We start from the raw sequence: 18,102 nt of genomic DNA, 5'->3' as shown, positions 1-18,102 counted from the left end.
ACAATCCAGAAAACGTTTGCAATTGCTACTTGGGAAAAACTATCACAAGATATATTTATGCAACCAAAGAAAAGGGTACGGATAAACCAAGTTAGCTCATGTTTTATCAAAATAAAAAAATGTTAGTAGATCAAATTAATTTTTACATGTTCTTTCAGGCTTGCGTTTATCAGAAGATCAAATTAAGAGTTTATCTTTGGAGGAGATTGAATCAATCATGCGTTGAACGAAAGCTCATTGACGTTGTTTAAGTTTTGAAACGTGTTTATCAATAGTAATACTCTTCTATTGGTTAAGCTGTGGCTTTTGTTAGATTTTCTATTAATTAATTTTTGTTTTACTTTTGTGGAATTCGCGATATTGTAATGATATAAATCAATAATAAAGATATTTTTTCTTACTATTAATAGGTGAGAGAGAGAGAGAGAGAGGCAGAGAGAGGGAGAGGGAGGGAGGGAGGGAGGGAGGGAGAGAGGGAGGGAGAGAGGAGGGATGGAGGAGGGAGGAGGGAGGAGGGAGGAGGGAGGGAGGAGGGAGGGAGAGGAGAGGAGAGAGGGGGAGAGAGGGAGAGGAGGGGGAGAGAGAGGGAGAGAGGGGAGAGAGGGGGGGAGAGAGGGAGAGAGAGAGAGAGAGAGAGAGGAGAGAGAGAGAGAGGAGAGAGAGAGAGAGAGAGAGAGAGAGAGAGAGAAGAGGAGAGAGGAGAGGAGAGAGAAGAGAGAGAGAGAGAGAGAGAGAGAGAGAGATTAGTGTTTACGGTATATCAAAAAAATATTGTATAATATCGAATTATTTTATATTGTACAATTGCTAACAAAATTTGACAATTTTTTGCAGGTTTCTATGGGATTTTTTTAATTCATATTGTTTTCTTATTTTATATTACTTATGGATTATATTTAAAATTTTATCACATTTTCTTTTCAGGTTTCTATGGGATTGTGATACCAATGAGATTTTTATCACATTTTTTTAATACATCACTATTTCCTGTATATTTTTCTTACATTTGTTTTTTATTAGTTAACTTTTATTAAACATACTAATGATGTTGATATCTTTTTACTTTAGTTAACATTCATTTGTTTTATTCTTATATACTTTTTGTGACTTTTTAAGTTTTTGTTTCAGTTTTATATTGAATTTAGTTCACATAGTTTATGTGTACATAATTTATGTTTTAAAACATAATTTTTCTTTTAAAAATTAAGCGACAAAGAGCCTAATTAAACCGATCCAAAAAACAAACCGAACGGAATATAAACTAAACTGGACATAAAGCACACCGAACTAGACTAAATATGGTTTACTTCAGTTGAAAAAAATATTAAAATCGAACTAAACAAACCAACCGAACCGAAAAAGTAACGAATTCCACCCATACTGCATCTTGGAGATTTGCGCAAATCATGTCTCAGCATTGAAACTCTCACTTGTTCCACCTTCTCTTACATTTGAACTCAATCGATATTATACAATATTTTTATACCCGCACAGGGTGCGGATCGGTCACCTAGTATGATATATATTGTCTATATCTATAGGCTACCATTGAAAGTTCAACCTTCAAGTGTACGCCTTGGAATTTTTCCCATTTGACCAATGACTAAGGAGTGCTGACCAATTAATTCTAGTTTTCTAATATATTCAGAAAAGTGTAGGTGAAGACCGTGAAGTGAAGGTGATATCTATCAATTCATATGTGCACTGCGATTCTATGAGTCAAAAACATTTCTGTTCGATATTTTATTTTGGTTGCGACTTGCTAATTTTAAGAGTAAAAGAGAAGTATAAGATTGTGAACATGAGAAGAAAAAAATCCATGTTTAAAATTAAGCTAGTAGGCGTGAATCGGAAAGTCGGGATGAATCTAGCGAGTTGAAATAAAATTGGAATTTAGCAGAGATTAATCGGGGTATTTAGTTTTGAGCAGTTTTCTTAAACTCATGAATTATATATATATATGACACACCTTACTAGTTACTACGAAATGTAAAAGCATCACTATGGTATGGTGGAAATAGGAGTAAATACCCCTGGAGCATCAGGTTCGAACCGGAAGACTAATCACATTGAATGACGTCGCGGGAAAACAGCTTATTCAGTTTGTGAGTTTTTGGGAAAACATACCTATACTTTTTTCTTGTGTGAATATATGCCCGAATTTTACAAATTTTGAATTACATACCCGAACTTATAAAGTCCAGGCTAATTCATACATCGACATTACAATTGTTTAATTGTATTTAATGGCACTGACTAGGATGATTATGTGGCTGATTAATCAGCTTCACATACAAATATGACGTATAAAAGAGCATAATATAATGGACTAAATTTTAAAACTTATGGACCAACCAAATATGATAATTATTGTGGGTAAAATATTAAATTGTTTGGGCTATTGTAAAATGGCGTCGTTTTTAAAACTGATTTTTTTCTTCCTGTTATGAAATCAAGGAGACAAGGAAAAAAAATAAGATTACACGATTAATGAAGAAGAATATTTAGCTTAGCAAATTCAAATTCGTCGTCGGTTTCTGGTAGGTGAATATCATGTTTCATGATGATTTACTCACTCTGTTAGCGCTATATCATCATGAAACAATTTGTTCATCATATGAGGTAGGCGGAGGCAACTGGAGACATCGTCGTAGAAATCAACAAAGAGGCATCCCGAAAACGTTTCGATATAGTGAAAAGTCACTGATTAAAACATCTGGAACAGCTAAAACCCCATGAAAGCTCTTCCATGGTTGCCCATATAGATCCGAAGAAGTAACATATAATATCTCGGTTTGGTTATATCTGTTTTGAAATTTTTAGATTGACTTAAAATTATTTTGTGAAGGACAAATACCATCTTTTCAAATGAACAGACGAGAGTATAGTGGAAGAGATTAATGATATGAATAATGTTATGTTAAGTGATGTAAAATGAGACATATCAGACTTAAAAGGTGAAGTAGTTGGATTTGCTAAACTAGATATTCTTCTTCCTTAATTGTGGAACCTTATTTTTTCTCTGTCTCGTTGATTTCACAAGAGGAAGATGAATATCAGTTTTTAAAACGACACCATATACCAATGGTCAGAACAATTTAATATTTTACCCACAATAATTATTATGTTCGGCCCAAAGATTTAAAATTTAACCCATTAAATTATGTTCTTTATATGACTCGTTTATATGTAAAGCTGACTAATCAACCACATAATCAACCACATAATCATCACAGTCAGCACCGTTAACTACAACTAAACAGTGTTAATGTCGATGTATGAATTAGCATGGACTTTACAAGTTCAAGTATGTAATTCAAATTTTGTATATTTCGGGTATGTATTCGCACAAAAGAAAAGTTTAGGTATGTTTTTCCTAAAGACTCATAGTTCAGGCATGAATAAGCCATTTTTCCCTCACCCAATGGTGTCTAGCCGTCAAACTCACCTTAGCTTTTCAGCATATCTCACTTCTCAGAAAGGGCAGCACTGTTAGAGTGTAGCAGCTATGTTAGAGTGTAGAAATATATTTAAGAATATATGTTTCCTAATACAAGATTTCTCAAATGGCCCGTATAGCTCAGTGGTAGAGCGTCAGTCTTGTAAACTGAAGGTCCGTAGTTCGATCCTGCGTGTGGGCACTTTTTCTCTTTATTTTATTTTATTTTCTTTTCTACTGCACATTCTGGAGCCGTTGATACTAAATCTTGCAATTATGGTTATCAAAGAAATAGAGGCACTAAACGAATGAATATCGAGCAGTTGAGTGATGTAACCCCATTGACAGCAGAAACAAATCAATTGAGGGTTTGGTTTATGGGTTTGGTTTAAACGACATGTGATTGAAAATTTACTAAAAATGTGTTCTTGATCATGCTTCCAAAGAAAGAAAGGTGTAACAAAATGGTTTGGATCGTCTCCATTTCAATCGAGTTAACAGAAAATCATCTGAGCTGGGATTTGAAAATTCAATAATTTGTATTGGTGTTGGTGACTGTGATCTCTTCAACCCTTTCATTGGTTGGCGAATGTTTTCCACGAGTGTATTTGTTTGGTGGATCATTGAAGACTATATCGAGGTGAGATCATACTATGATCATCATAGTCATTCCTTTTGTACTGTTTAATTCTCTTTCTTCTCTGCTTCTTAAAACCCTTTCATTTTGTTTTTCTTTTCTGCAGTAAATGGCAACAAGAAGAAGGATGTAGATAAGTTATTGAATAAGACTCGTATGCATACGAAATTACCAAGCCGATGCAGATAAGCATTTGGAATATTTCTAAATATCTTATTATTTGTTTTACTAATTACATTAAATTAGATAATTATTTTTTATTTGTATTTCCTATATTTTAGTGGTTTTCTATTTTAGTTAAGATTAGAATTTTCTAGATGTAAGGATTTATTATAAATAGGCAGTGAAGCCTAATGTTGTATTCAGACTTTGATAAATAAAAATAGAGCTTTTGCTTATACCTTAAAAGAGATTTGATTCAATTCATTTTCTTTGAGATGCCTTGTTATTGATTTGATTAAATTTATCAATACATGAAGTTGGTCTCAAGACGCTATCGAAAGAAACTCTTGATTGATCCAAGAACAGGTCTCTAGAACCCTAAAAGTTTTTTGATCGACCATTCACCCTATCATCCGATGCATCAGTTGGTATCAGAGCTTGGTTTCTGAATACAATATTAGATTTCACTGCCTATTTATAATAAATTCTTACATCTAGAAAATTCCAATCTTAATTAAAATAGGAAAACCACTAAAATATAAAAAATACAAATAAAAAGTAATTATCTAATTTAATGTAATTAATAAACAAATAATAAGATATTTGGAAATATTCCAAATACTTATTTGCATCACAAGCAGTGTGGTTTTAGAGTTGCTTTAAGCTCTTGGTGCTTTTGGATGGAAAGGTACTAAGTTGGGAGAAAGGATGGTGGAGTTTCCTGCTGATCCAGTGTTATCAAAGATAAACACTATAGCTTTCTACAGGAAACTCTTTTATCTTTTATCGACCATGTAGGAACCAACATTATCTCGCTGAGGATGAGTTTCTACACAGAGAACGTTGGCGATCACATTGCCTTGTTAAGGCTTAAAACTCTTAAAATGAAATGAACTACTCAAGTCAATGGTGCTACGAGAAACTACATTCAAAGAAAGAGTATACAAAAATATATGGAGAATACAGGTCTGGAGAGCTAGGATCATGAATGTGGCAAAAAAATTCTAAAAAAATAGGGATATTGTTAAAGGGTTTCACAGAATGGAGGTGAAGTGGTATGATGACTTCCTTTTGGTTTGATTCATGGTCGTCTATGGGGATTTTATGGGACATATGTGGAGATCGTGGGTTCATGCGAGAGTGGAGGAGGTGTTAAAGGGGGGACAGAAGAAGAAGGCACAGATCTACAAAATAGAAGTGGTGATTACTATTCAGCAATCAAAAACAGTACAAGGTGAAGACATTGCACTCTGGAAACATGATACTGACAAAATCACAAATCAAGGTTTTCATCAAAAAGGACATTGACTGCAATTTTGAGACAAGTTTACGCAGAGTGTGGTCGGGACAAGACAAGGTTGTGTGGTTTCAGCATGCAACACCGAGATATGCATTCATCCATTGGATTTCAATGCATGATCGGTTTACAAGCAGGAGATATTATGCTAAAATGAAATGCAAACATAGACCCAAAGATCGGTTGTACTCAGCTTAAGAGTGTTGCTTCCAGAGTGGCTCAAGAGTTAGGTGTGAAACTCGGACATGAGGTTGGATGCTCCATTAGATTCGAAGTCTGTACTTCAGACAAGACAATTAAGATTTTTGGTTTTTTTTGTTTCTTTCTCTAAAGCTCAATATCAACTTACTTCGTTGGATGGATTCTTTGGTTATGATTACTAGTCATGACTATCAATAAAAAAATGTTTTGCATGATTAGAGGATCACAAAACTTTGAAGGTTCTTATCAAGTTTAGGATTATAGCACTTGTCATCATGTGAAGAAACAAGAATAGTTTAAGAATACACTTGTCATGTCCACTCATCAACTAAATACTTGTGGTGAGATTGTAGTAATGCACAAAACAGAGCAAACAACAACGTGATTATAATATGTACAAAGTTGTGAAAAGGAAGAACAGAATCTTATAGGAACCTGCATATGAAGAATTTGAAGCGACGAGCACACAACAACATGATTATAATATGTACAAAGTGGTGAAAGGGAAGCACAGAAGCTCTAGTTGCTTAGAGCTTGCAGCTGTATGTGTCTTGTAGAATTGTTGACCTTAACTTGTTGATAAAACCAGAAAAAGAAGTATGGCAATCGATGCTGCCAAGGAAATCGAGAATACAAGCCAAGGAAATCGAGAATACAAGCCAAGGCACATCAACTTTGGGGATCTCTTGGGAGTGGAATCTTCTAAGTATTCCTCATCCAGATAAACAGAATGACAATGGCTACTACCATAGAAACTGAAGCCCCCTACCGTCGTTAACCTTTGAACTATGTCTGGTAAGATTACACTAGTCACAAAAGGAACGATTCCCGCAAAGAAGAAGGCAGCACCAGCCAGTATCCCATCGACAACACATCTTATCCACGTTCGTCCGCTGAGCCCACTGATGTTAGGAGTTTTGAGGCTCCTAAGTCAAATGATAGTATAGTGGAAGTAAGTTGTCGAACCAAATCTGAGGGATTTAAAATCAGAGAGAATGCAAGTATTTGCCTAATCTAAGTGCAATCAGTGATTTGATGATTTCTATACTAATGATTAAAGCTAAAGCAAAGCAATAAAAATGATACTTTTAATCTATTGGAAAGGAGAACTCATGGGTTTAGGGATTTAGACCTTGGGTGATCAGGTTTCGAACTAAGGATGACAAATGAATCAATCAAACTATTAACCTTAAGCCTAGACACAATTCTAAGCAAGCCCTATGTCTAGATGAATGCTCATTTGCTAACATGTCTCAAACATCAAATGTCTTTGGTTGAATAACATGCAAGCAATCATTACTAACAAGTCTATTAGCTATCTTAGCATCTTTAACAACAAATCTCTTTGGCAAAGTACACTAAAAGCCTAGGAGAGTTGACTCAGGCATTTCATCAAACACCTTTTGGGTGGGAAATACCTAGAGATCACCCTTTGAGTGGCCTACTCAAATGATGCATTATGAATACTCTACTAGCAAGGAACAAGAATGATCTATACTAAAACATCCTAGAACTAGCCTAATCACCCTTAATCTCCCTAACCCATGAATTCAAAAGGTGATTACTCACTAATCCCCATGATTCCTCTTAAACCCATGATGGATTTCAGATGAATCATATAGAGAAATAGAAGAGAAATCACAAGAACAATCACAAATCAAGCCAAAAAGAAATCTTTTTCTTAAGAGAGCTTGTGTTCTTCAATAGATCAAAGATAATCTGCCAAAAGGTGGCTACAACATACTTAAACATTAGGTTTTCAGAGTAAAAACGTGCATAAGAAATTGCAAAAAGGTCCTTGAAAAATCATAAAATCGTGTAGCAAAAGGGGCTGGAGCGACCTTGGGGGGTCGCTCTGAGAGGTCGCTCCAGCCTCCATTTTTGTGTCTCCGGGCGATGAAAACGCGAGCTACTTAGGTGGGTCGCTCTGGTTGGTCGCTCTGGTTGGGAGCGACCTTGGGGGGTCGCTCCGGAAGGTCACTCTGCGGTTCTCGACCTGGATGGATATGCCTCTAGTAAATTGATCATAACTCCTTCATTACATCTCCAAATGACTTGAAACCACTTCCATTAGAAAGCTAACTCAATTTACTGTGTCTCCACAAAATCTTAGCAGCAGAAGATTTCTCTAAGGCCTCCATCCATGCTCATCTTTCACCTCCTTTTTGATCACTTTTGCTTCCAAATGTCTCTAAGAACTCCATGTGGTGTTCCAATACCTGATAGAGACATATGTATGCCAAATGCAACCTAAACATGTCTAAATCCTAATCTATATGATGCAAATGCTTATGAATGAATGGTTAAAACAATGCAAATATGCAAGACATCAACTCCCCCACACTAGTCCTTTACTTGTCCACAAGTAAACTTTCAAGAACCAAGGAGAAGAGGTTGAAGGTGGGGACTCATAACCAAAAGAAACTCTTCTTAGTTCTCAACCTAACAACCTTGCATAATCATACCAAATAGCAAGAGCAAAGATTTTATCCATCTCTAACTTCTCTAGGCCTATCTCAGCTCCTTTGATCTCTACACTCATTAATCATGCATCTACAAACCACAAATCCACATCTCTCTAACATTTATGAAGCAAACTCAATAGACATCTCACAAATGGTCAACTGGTCCAAGTCATTTGGTTTGGTAAGACAAAGGCTTTAATGCAAGAGAAATCAGAGGTTCAAAATGATCTTTTAAGGTGGTTTACTCTCAAAACAAAGTAGCTTTGACATTACACATAATATATCTAAGAAAGGGATCAACTCATGCATACAATGCTCAATCTCCATTGTTCTACCCTTTCCCAAACACACAAGATATTCAATTATTCCTCAATGTCAAACCCAACTCACATCTCTCACCAAAAGATCCCAAGAACATTCTTCACATCAGACTCTTTCTTTTTGAAATCAATAAGGGATTTTTCACAATTTTAAAAACAAATCTTAGCTCCTAACAACTTTGCTAGCCCCCTTTTTCATTCTTTTTTTTTTTCTTTTTTTTTTTATATTTGGGGGCCAAGACTTTTCACAATAAGAGCTAGATACTTCTCCACTTATCCCATAAAGACTAATCATTTAAGCACAAGAGTCAAACCTTTCATATTCCCAAATCACAATCACAACACTCACCCCCTTCCTATAGCTAGACAATAGAGTGACTAATCTAGCAAGAATGGAGACTAAGCATTGTCGTTCCCAATACTCTCAACATTATGCACATGCAAAGCTTTCCAAAGAGGCCTCACTCAACAAATAATGATGGTTTAAAAAGGAGGTATGGGTTTTGGGAGTGGAGTACCACTTGAGTTTGTCAAAAAGATTGGTAAAACAGATGGGACAACTCAAGTGTGTATATCCATGACTTAGTACACAAGGGACCATATGCAAGAGACATTAAAATAGGAGCTTGCTTCAAAGAGAGAGTATCGACAGTCAAATGAGTTTCAAGAGGAGCATTCAAGGCGCGAAGTTTACAAGCTTTCTAAAGGGTGCTCAAGCTACTTGTCATGATTACAAAGGTCAACAAATTCAGTACTTAGCATGAGCTCTTTACAAGGTTGAAATCCCCCTAATGCATGAATGCAACCTATATGCTTCTAGACTCAATCCTAAAAATGCAAATGATGCAACTAAATGATTCTTTTTGTGTTTTTCAAAATTTTTTTTATTTTTTTGGATTTTTCTATGCAAATAAGAATGTAATATGCAATGCATGAGACTCAAAATCATGAAAACAAACATGATCAAATACTTGGTACCTTGGGTTTAGGGATTTAGACCTTGGGTGATCAGGTTTCGAACTAAGGATGACAAATGAATCAATCAAACTATTAACCTTAAGCCTAGACACAATTCTAAGCAAGCCCTATGTCTAGATGAATGCTCATTTGCTAACATGTCTCAAACATCAAATGTCTTTGGTTGAATAACATGCAAGCAATCATTACTAACAAGTCTATTAGCTATCTTAGCATCTTTAACAACAAATCTCTTTGGCAAAGTACACTAAAAGCCTAGGAGAGTTGACTCAGGCATTTCATCAAACACCTTTTGGGTGGGAAATACCTAGAGATCACCCTTTGAGTGGCCTACTCAAATGATGCATTATGAATACTCTACTAGCAAGGAACAAGAATGATCTACACTAAAACATCCTAGAACTAGCCTAATCACCCTTAATCTCCCTAACCCATGAATTCAAAAGGTGATTACTCACTAATCCCCATGATTCCTCTTAAACCCATGATGGATTTCAGATGAATCATATAGAGAAATAGAAGAGAAATCACAAGAACAATCACAAATCAAGCCAAAAAGAAATCTTTTTCTTAAGAGAGCTTGTGTTCTTCAATAGATCAAAGATAATCTGCCAAAAGGTGGCTACAACATACTTAAACATTAGGTTTTTCAGAGTAAAAACGTGCATAAGAAATTGCAAAAAGGTCCTTGAAAAATCATAAAATCGTGTAGCAAAAGGGGCTGGAGCGACCTTGGGGGGTCGCTCTGAGAGGTCGCTCCAGCCTCCATTTTTGTGTCTCCGGGCGATGAAAACGCGAGCTACTTAGGTGGGTCGCTCTGGTTGGTCGCTCTGGTTGGGAGCGACCTTGGGGGGTCGCTCCGGAAGGTCACTCTGCGGTTCTCGACCAGGATGAATATGCCTCTAGTAAATTGATCATAACTCCTTCATTACATCTCCAAATGACTTGAAACCACTTCCATTAGAAAGCTAACTCAATTTCCTGTGTCTCCACAAAATCTTAGCAGCAGAAGATTTCTCTAAGGCCTCCATCCATGCTCATCTTTCACCTCCTTTTTGATCACTTTTGCTTCCAAATGTCTCTAAGAACTCCATGTGGTGTTCCAATACCTGATAGAGACATATGTATGCCAAATGCAACCTAAACATGTCTAAATCCTAATCTATATGATGCAAATGCTTATGAATGAATGGTTAAAACAATGCAAATATGCAAGACATCACCCACTGGACAGGAAAGAAGACAGAGCAGAACCAAGCACTGCCAACACAAAAAGTAGCATGGAGAGGCGGAAGTGAACTGGCATATCACCCGTGATGGCCATGAACTGAAGTGCACTCACGAAGACTGGTATCTTATCCACTGCCAGTGCTGGTCCGGACTTATGTGGCGCCTAAAACGCACAAAAAATGATGTCCGTAGTATAATTAAAAAAAAAATTGTCTTTAAGTTATGTAAATTACTAATGTGATATATTGTAAAATAAATTACAAAGATAAAAATTTATATTATTCTAATTGTTTTTACTTATTAACTTCCAATATCTAAAATTTTCAAGCTATGTGGTTCAAATAATATTGACAGTCCATCTGGTTGATTACCAATCTTATATTTTTGTAGCATTTTCTAAAAGAACATAAATTGTATATGATACAAATATGTTAACATCAACATCATGATTCATTTGTAAAATGTGTCACAACCTAATTTATGATAATTTGATTACGAAAATTTACCGAAGAAAATGAATAAAACATGAGATATTGAAAGTCACGTTAATTTCGATGAAGATCGAATAAAATGAACTGTAGAATATGAGCAACTGATAATTTAAGTCAATTGTTATAGTATTTCTTGTTTACACATCTATTTAATATTAAAAAAAACAGAAAGCAATATGACAAAGAAACATAATTTTAATGAAATAACTAATGTGTCTTTAATTAAAAGGTTTATTAATTTTATTTTGTATATTATTTAATATAACATTTCTAAAGGAGACCAAATTGGCAATTTTTTTAGAAAATGTAAGTAAAATCATTTATATCTTTGACGAGTGAAAACTTGTAATTACTATTGTTCTACAATAAAAAAAAAAAAGAAGTAGAATAAGGGAAGAATCATCGAACACAATACATGTTGAACTAGTAGACATGCGCATAAATCACTAAGTTAAAGTAAAATTTTTTATTCAATTTTAGCGCATCAAAATTATATAAGAATTTTGGCGCCTAAAGTCTATGCTTAACGGGTTTACGGGCTTTAGCCCATGGCCGGTCCTGCCACTGGGTCGTCGTCTCTTCTGAAGTTCATCATGCCTCTAAAATAGTAAGAAAAATTCAATCATACGGAAGAAGCAAAACACAGAAATAAAGATCCCCTTTAGCCATCTCAGACTCCACAAGTTGCGAAACAGAGAAAAGCAAACACAAAGAAAGAGACAGAGAGAGTGAGGGTTTTACCGTTCTAGGGGGAGAAAGATTCCCTATGAAATTATTTAGTTACAAAATTTGGATTCAGTTTTATCTTGTTTTACATCATACTCTGTTTAATGGGCTAATGCATTCAACAACTAAACGATAATTCAAGAAGTTTTATAAAAAGAAGCTGTTCAATGTCTACAGTTTTCACAGCACAAACACAAAAAGGTGAACTAGCTGAATAAGGAAAGGAAAAGCTCTTGATGTGTGGAGCAGAAAAGGGTCTTGCATGTTTTAATATCCTCAGAGAGAAAAACACAAGCAAGTTTTCATTTAATCTTCAAAAATGTTACTCAACGCTGTGCTGGCCTGGGCCTGGAGCTTCCAAACGGAGACCGGCGTTCTTCACCACTTCTCCAAGCATCACCACCACTTGGACGGTCACTGCCTCTAGACCCAGGGACCCAACGGTCAGGTTTCTGCGACGGTCCTCCTCTGCTGCTTCCCCAGTGGTCATCTGCTGGAGGTGGTCCACGGTTGCCCCAGCGGTCAGAATCTGCAGCTGGTGGTGGCTGTGTTGGTGCTGAGACCTCAGCTGTCTGACGCTTGAACCTAGGAACATATTTACCAGAACCTTGTGCTGTTGGTGCAGCAGGAGCAACCGTAGGCTCTGCAGGGCGAGCAGGTGGTGCGTCTGTTCCCTTCAACAGCTCCTCTCGGCTCTTCTTCGCTTTCTCCTCAAGCTCTCTTTCCCTCTGCCTCTGCTTCTCGGCAATTTCGTCCATCTTTGCTTTGTGTTCAGCTTCTTGCTTCTTGCGTTTCTCGGCCTCTACATAAAGAGTTGAACAAGAGAAGTTATATATTAGATAATGTAAAATGATGTGAATTTAAATGGAAAACAGATGTTACCTTCACGCTTGCGAGCTTCCTCTTCTTCTTGCTGCTTTCTTATTCTTTCTTCTTCAGTTGTCAAATAGTACAGCTGCTTCCTCTTGATCTCCCTTTCTTGCTTCCTCGCTCGGATCATTTGGCTGATGCGCTCCTCTCTCTCCGTCCTTATTCTGTCAAACTCTGCTTGTCTACGACTGATCACTTCCCCTTGGAATGTTTCCTGCACACAGAAAGATTTTATTATGACTAGAATAAATGAAGAGATGAACATTCAGAGATAAGAGTTGTCATGTGAAAACTGACCTTAAACTCCAACATTCTGGACAACCTGCTCTTCTCCTTCAAGTCACTCTCATGACGCTCTCTGCTGAGTTCAACTTCACGCTGGAAAAGAGAGTAGCGTTTAAGGACCTCATATACTTTCAACTCAGATTCGAGTTATAATGAAAAGCTAATGTAAATAACAACGTTTTACCTGTTGCTCACGTTCATAAAACTCTCTTTCCTCCACCAGTCTTCGCTGATATGCAGCTTCGATCAATGGAGCAGCCTCTTCTCTCTTTGCTCGTTCCAAGTAATCCATAGTTTTGGCAAGTTTCTGGAGTTTTTTCTCCATTTCTTGCCTCTCCTTGACCTGCTCAGTTATGGCCATCTGCTTCACAGTTTCCTTTGTCACCTTCTCCTATAATTAGTTTAAAGCCAACAAATATTAGTAATACGCAAACTATAAAACATACAAACATATATATGTGTTAATAAACTTACTCCATCTAAAAGCGTCTTTTTCTTTCCCTTTTTCATGCGTTTCTCTGTGTCCTCAAGCAACGCCTTAGCTTCCTCAAGTTCCTTCTCCTCTATCTCTCTAAGGATCCTTTGCTTCCTTCTCTCCAGAAGCTCTGCCGCAAGTCTCTTTTGCTCTGCCTCCTCAGTTAGCTTCTGAAGCTTAAGCCGTTTCTGTTCCTCCTCACGTTCCTTCAAAAGCAAAACATCAATTATTATCAACCGGTACAACTTTAATGGACAAGTATGAAAACCACTACCATTTCTAGTTGTTGACGCTCTTGATCCTCTTTCCTCTTCTCAATGATTGATTTACGAGCAAGCAGTCTCTTGTGCTCCTTCTCAACAGTTTCTGCTAGGTTCGGTACTATGCCACCTAGTTTTGATGCTTTACTTGGTACAGGAAACAGCATAGCTCTTACTTTGTTCAAAGACTCGGCAAAAACAGCCAGATGATCCTTCAGTCCATCAGACTCAATCCCCTGATTGAAAAAGCAAACAGTTGATTATATAAACTATTATCTACCAAAAGAGTAAATAGTTAAAAGAGTTGTATCACTAAAGGATCAACAGTGGCTTACCAAATTGCCAAAAATAACAACACCTTTCATGTGATCAACTTTCATGGCAACAAAGTTGTTCTTCACAGCATCAACAGAAATCTTCTCTACCACTGAGAATTCAAAGAAGGGGACCAACTGAGATAAACTCTCAATTCTTATTGTCTGATAGATCTTAGACACCTGAATAAAAAAAAGAATCAACATAAACCACAAAACCAATCCAAATGGTTGAATGGATATTAACCTCACAAAGTAGAGAACAACTTTACCTGTTGAAGTAGCCTGAGAGTAGCAAACTTCTCCAAAGAAGGAACATATTGAGAGAGTTGCACTTCTGGTAAAGAAGGAGCTGACGACAGCTTCCCACCAGATTTGGAAATCTTTTCCAGCAGAGGCTGAATCTTGGAGCCAAGATCAAGCGGGTGAAACTCATGCTCAAGAACATGGAAAAGATCTTTGACCTCCTGAGATGCACAGCTCAAAACACCTCTTGAAACCTAATTGTACAGAAACATGATAAATCAGATGCCTGCAAGAATATCAACTATGTGATGTGGCTGCTAGAGACTCACCAGCTCTGACAGAAGAGCTGACCTTGAAAGCTGGAAAAGAAATGCATTGAATTAGAAATAACAAATAGGGTGGAATGTATAACAAATAAAGTAACATCAGAGCCTATGTTACCATATCTCTGCCCTCGAATTTAGGTTCAAGATTGAACCCTATGAGGTTCGCCATCCTCAAATTGCGTTCTTTCTCATTTTCAAGTTCCATATGTGAAGCACTCTGAGCTCTATCAAACGGTGGAACAGACAATGCCGCCAAGACAACAGATGATGCTATTAGCTGCAGATCCTTTTGGCTTAAGTTCTTGTTGAAATTTTTCTGCAGACTAAACAGCTTGAACCATGCATAAGCATGGTAAAGAGGGCTAGAAGAAATCCAGAAGATCTCAGTCAATTTGGAATAATAGACCATCAACAAAGATGACTTGGGCGTCTTCTTGACCATGCACATTAATCCATATATATCTTCAACAGAACGGAAAGCTTCCTGAAATTAAAAAAAAAAAAGATACATCAACAATCACTCAGAAAATTACAAGTAGAGACAAAACAACACCTGCCAAAGTCCAAGCTCAGTAGCAACTTTCAACTGATCAAATCTTGTGTCCAGGTAAAGCTGCAAGCTCTCGGGAGCTGACAAGTCAGGCCTGTCCCTTTGGTCTCTGTACTTGTTCAGGTTTGCCAAATGGTTTCTGATAATTTCACAAAGCCTACGGAACTCGGTTGTTCGCTTGTACTGCTTACAGAACTGGAACGCCTTATGTGCTGTCATCTACAAGATCATAAGTGCACAAGTCTTAGATCTTATTCAACTAAATATCACAAGAATCTAATAAACTAACCGCATAAAGCGCTTCCAACTTTGAGTTGTTGCGCAATATCTCAAGCACTGTCCTGTAAGTCTCCCACAGGAACTTAAACCACGGAGTCACCAACTCACGGTCAGATCTATCTTTCCCCTTCTCTCCACTAACAATACTCAGTTGCAAATCCTCAGGCTTCCTGTCAGCTTCAAGGTCATCGACATCAAGTGCCTCATCCAGGGCATCAGCCTGAGATCGAGCCTGCTCAGCTTTCTCCGTAGAAAGATGCAGGAAGTGCTTGATGACTTCCTCCAATGAGCTCACATTCACTTGCTGGCAAACAATACGGTACTGGATCAACCCATCCTTAGCGAACCGACCTCTCTTCAAGTCGACACAAAGGTCCAGATACTTGAACATGATCTTCTCAAGTGGCTTCTGCCATGCTCTGTACCTCTTGGAGGTGATGAGATCATGAAGCGCCTGAAGGGCATCTTGTTTCTGCCCAACATTGATCAATTCTACAAACACATGTTAATAAAAAGGTTATTTCATGGGGGTGGCATGATGACACAATAGAACTAAAAAGGTCAATTCTGTAAACTTACCATCAGCACGCTTCAATGCGTTCTCAGGTTTGGCAAAATGCGCCATGTTTCAGACAGGCTCACACGGAAAGGATACTCTCAACTTTTGCCTGAACGAATCAATAAGCATAAAAAGTGATTCAAAGAGAGCTTTTTTTTTGTGAATCTTAATCTTGCCCAAACCCTAAATTCGATTTCTTCCAATCAGAACACACACAAAAGATTCGATAAACTGATGTAAATCAAGACTAGATGAAGTTCGATGAGATCCGTCGGAGAAGAAAGAGCAGAGATCCAATTACTGTCGTTTTTTTGAAACAGAACAAGAAGCGTGTCACTAACCTGGTCGCCGTGGTGAAGAGTGTTGAGAGGAAATGGAAGCAGCGACTCTAGGGTTTTTAGATATGATTTTTAAAATATATAATATTACTGGTATTTTGCAAATAACACCGGAATCTTTAATATTTTTTTAAATTACCCCGTTTAACATTTTAGTGTTTACAAAACCCAATTATCTACGGATGTCCATTATCTTACATAGTTAGTGACTTTTTTTTTCCCATAGTTAGTGACTTGGTGTTGTGCATTTCAGCTTTGTCAATTTTTATCATCATGCTATTAAGTTAAATAAATATAATCAGAATCAACAGAAAACACTATATGAGATATATGAGGTAGATTGCATCTAGAGATGTTAAAAAAGGCGAATCCTTCCCACGTAAACCGTTTAGACCAATTTTGGTTAGTTTCATAAGGTAATCCATTTGGACCTCTGACTATTGTTTTTGCCATTTAGATCCATTTAAAGTTATAACTAACTATTTTGATAAGTCTTCTTTGCTATTTGGCAAGAGGATTCCAGCGACTGATCGTCAGTAAATTAAAGATATTTTGGGCATACAAAATGAAGGAGGAATGGGGTCTTATTTAGGAATTCCAGAAGATATCAGTGGGTCTAAATGTAAGTTATTTGCATTTCTAAAGGAGAAGCTATTACACAGAGTGAATGGGTGGACTGACAGATGGCTCTCGAAGGGAGGAAAGGAGGTACTAATCAAGTGTATCTTGCTAGCTCTCCCGACGTATGTGATGTCTAGTTTCTTACTGTCTCTAGAGATATGTGAGAACCTTGCTAGTGCCATTGCACAGTTCTGGTGGAGTTCGAACCTGCCAAAGAGAGAAATTCACTGGGCTACATGGGATAAAATGTGTAAATCTAGAGAGGAGAGTGGCATCAGATTTCGCATGATCCATGAATTTAATTTAGCTCTTCTAGCTAAACAATAATGGCGTCTTGTTCAGTTTCCGGACTCATTAGTGGCAAGGGTATTAAGAGGCAAATACTATCGGTTGAGTTCGCCCTTGCGAATTTGTTCAGTAGACTCCCCATCTTATGTGTGGACAAGTATTATTGCAGCGAAGAAATTACTGTTGTTGGGAATCAGGAACAAAGTACATTCAGGGTATGAGATTAAAGTATGGCAGGATCCATGGATTCCATCTGTGCCAGCAAGACCGGCTAGAGCTATTGCTCCGGTAGTAAACCTAGGAATGACCGTAAGCAGTCTTATCGATTTCCACACTAAGGAATGGGATCTACGTATGCTTGAACAGTATGTTCATCATGAGGATATACCAAGTATACAGAGTATGGCCATAAGCCCTACACATCGACCATATACGTTTTGCTGGAATTATACCAAGAATGGACAATACACGGTAAAATCTGGATATTGGGTAGCAACAAACATTCTAAAAGAAGAAGATGAGACACAAGTTCTAGAACCCAATATCACTAAACTCCAAGCCTTTTCTTGGAAGGTAAAGGCTCCACAAAAGATTCGCCATCTTTTATGGCAACTAATCACATGACAAGTAGCAGTAACAAGGAATCTTGTACGAAGAAACATGAGATGTGATAACTACTGCCCAAGATGTGGAGAGCTAGAAGAGAGTGTAACTCATGCAATATTTGAATGCCCACCAGCTATTC

The 18,102-nt window shown here is 37.2% G+C and overlaps 1 protein-coding gene and 1 non-coding gene across 2 annotated transcripts; one reads left to right on the top strand and one right to left on the bottom strand.

The window, feature by feature from the left end:
• The first annotated feature begins 3,569 nt into the window (after positions 1–3,569).
• On the top strand, positions 3,570–3,641 carry TRNAT-UGU (transfer RNA threonine (anticodon UGU)). The gene has a single exon. It is a non-coding gene; the product is annotated as a tRNA-Thr (tRNA).
• Positions 3,642–12,072: 8,431 nt separating this feature from the next.
• LOC108847488 (eukaryotic translation initiation factor 3 subunit A) lies at positions 12,073–16,540 on the bottom strand. The gene is made up of 14 exons (XM_018620735.2): positions 16,452–16,540; positions 16,131–16,219; positions 15,562–16,043; positions 15,276–15,491; positions 14,838–15,206; positions 14,726–14,755; positions 14,423–14,650; positions 14,172–14,333; positions 13,851–14,072; positions 13,576–13,782; positions 13,286–13,492; positions 13,114–13,194; positions 12,829–13,030; positions 12,073–12,748 (listed from the first exon to the last, which is right to left on the bottom strand). Exons 2-14 carry the CDS (start codon positions 16,174–16,176, stop codon positions 12,273–12,275), a joined length of 2,928 nt encoding a protein of 975 aa, XP_018476237.1. The 5' UTR covers positions 16,177–16,219; positions 16,452–16,540; the 3' UTR covers positions 12,073–12,272.
• Positions 16,541–18,102: the final 1,562 nt, after the last annotated feature.

This window comes from Raphanus sativus, chromosome 3 (genome assembly GCF_000801105.2).
Source record: "Raphanus sativus cultivar WK10039 chromosome 3, ASM80110v3, whole genome shotgun sequence".
Taxonomy (NCBI): domain Eukaryota; kingdom Viridiplantae; phylum Streptophyta; class Magnoliopsida; order Brassicales; family Brassicaceae; genus Raphanus; species Raphanus sativus.
This window is presented reverse-complemented; position numbering and strand designations above follow the sequence as displayed.

Bases quoted from the DNA above. Each gene is read 5' to 3' on its own strand.
- LOC108847488 (XM_018620735.2), bottom strand. From the start codon at position 16,176: ATGGCGCATTTTGCCAAACCTGAGAACGCATTGAAGCGTGCTGATG. The intron at 16,044-16,130 runs GTAAGTTTACAG...ATGTGTTTGTAG, and splicing joins CGCATTGAAGCGTGCTGATG to AATTGATCAATGTTGGGCAG. The intron at 13,493-13,575 runs GTAAGTTTATTA...AACTAATTATAG, and splicing joins AAAAGACGCTTTTAGATGGA to GAGAAGGTGACAAAGGAAAC.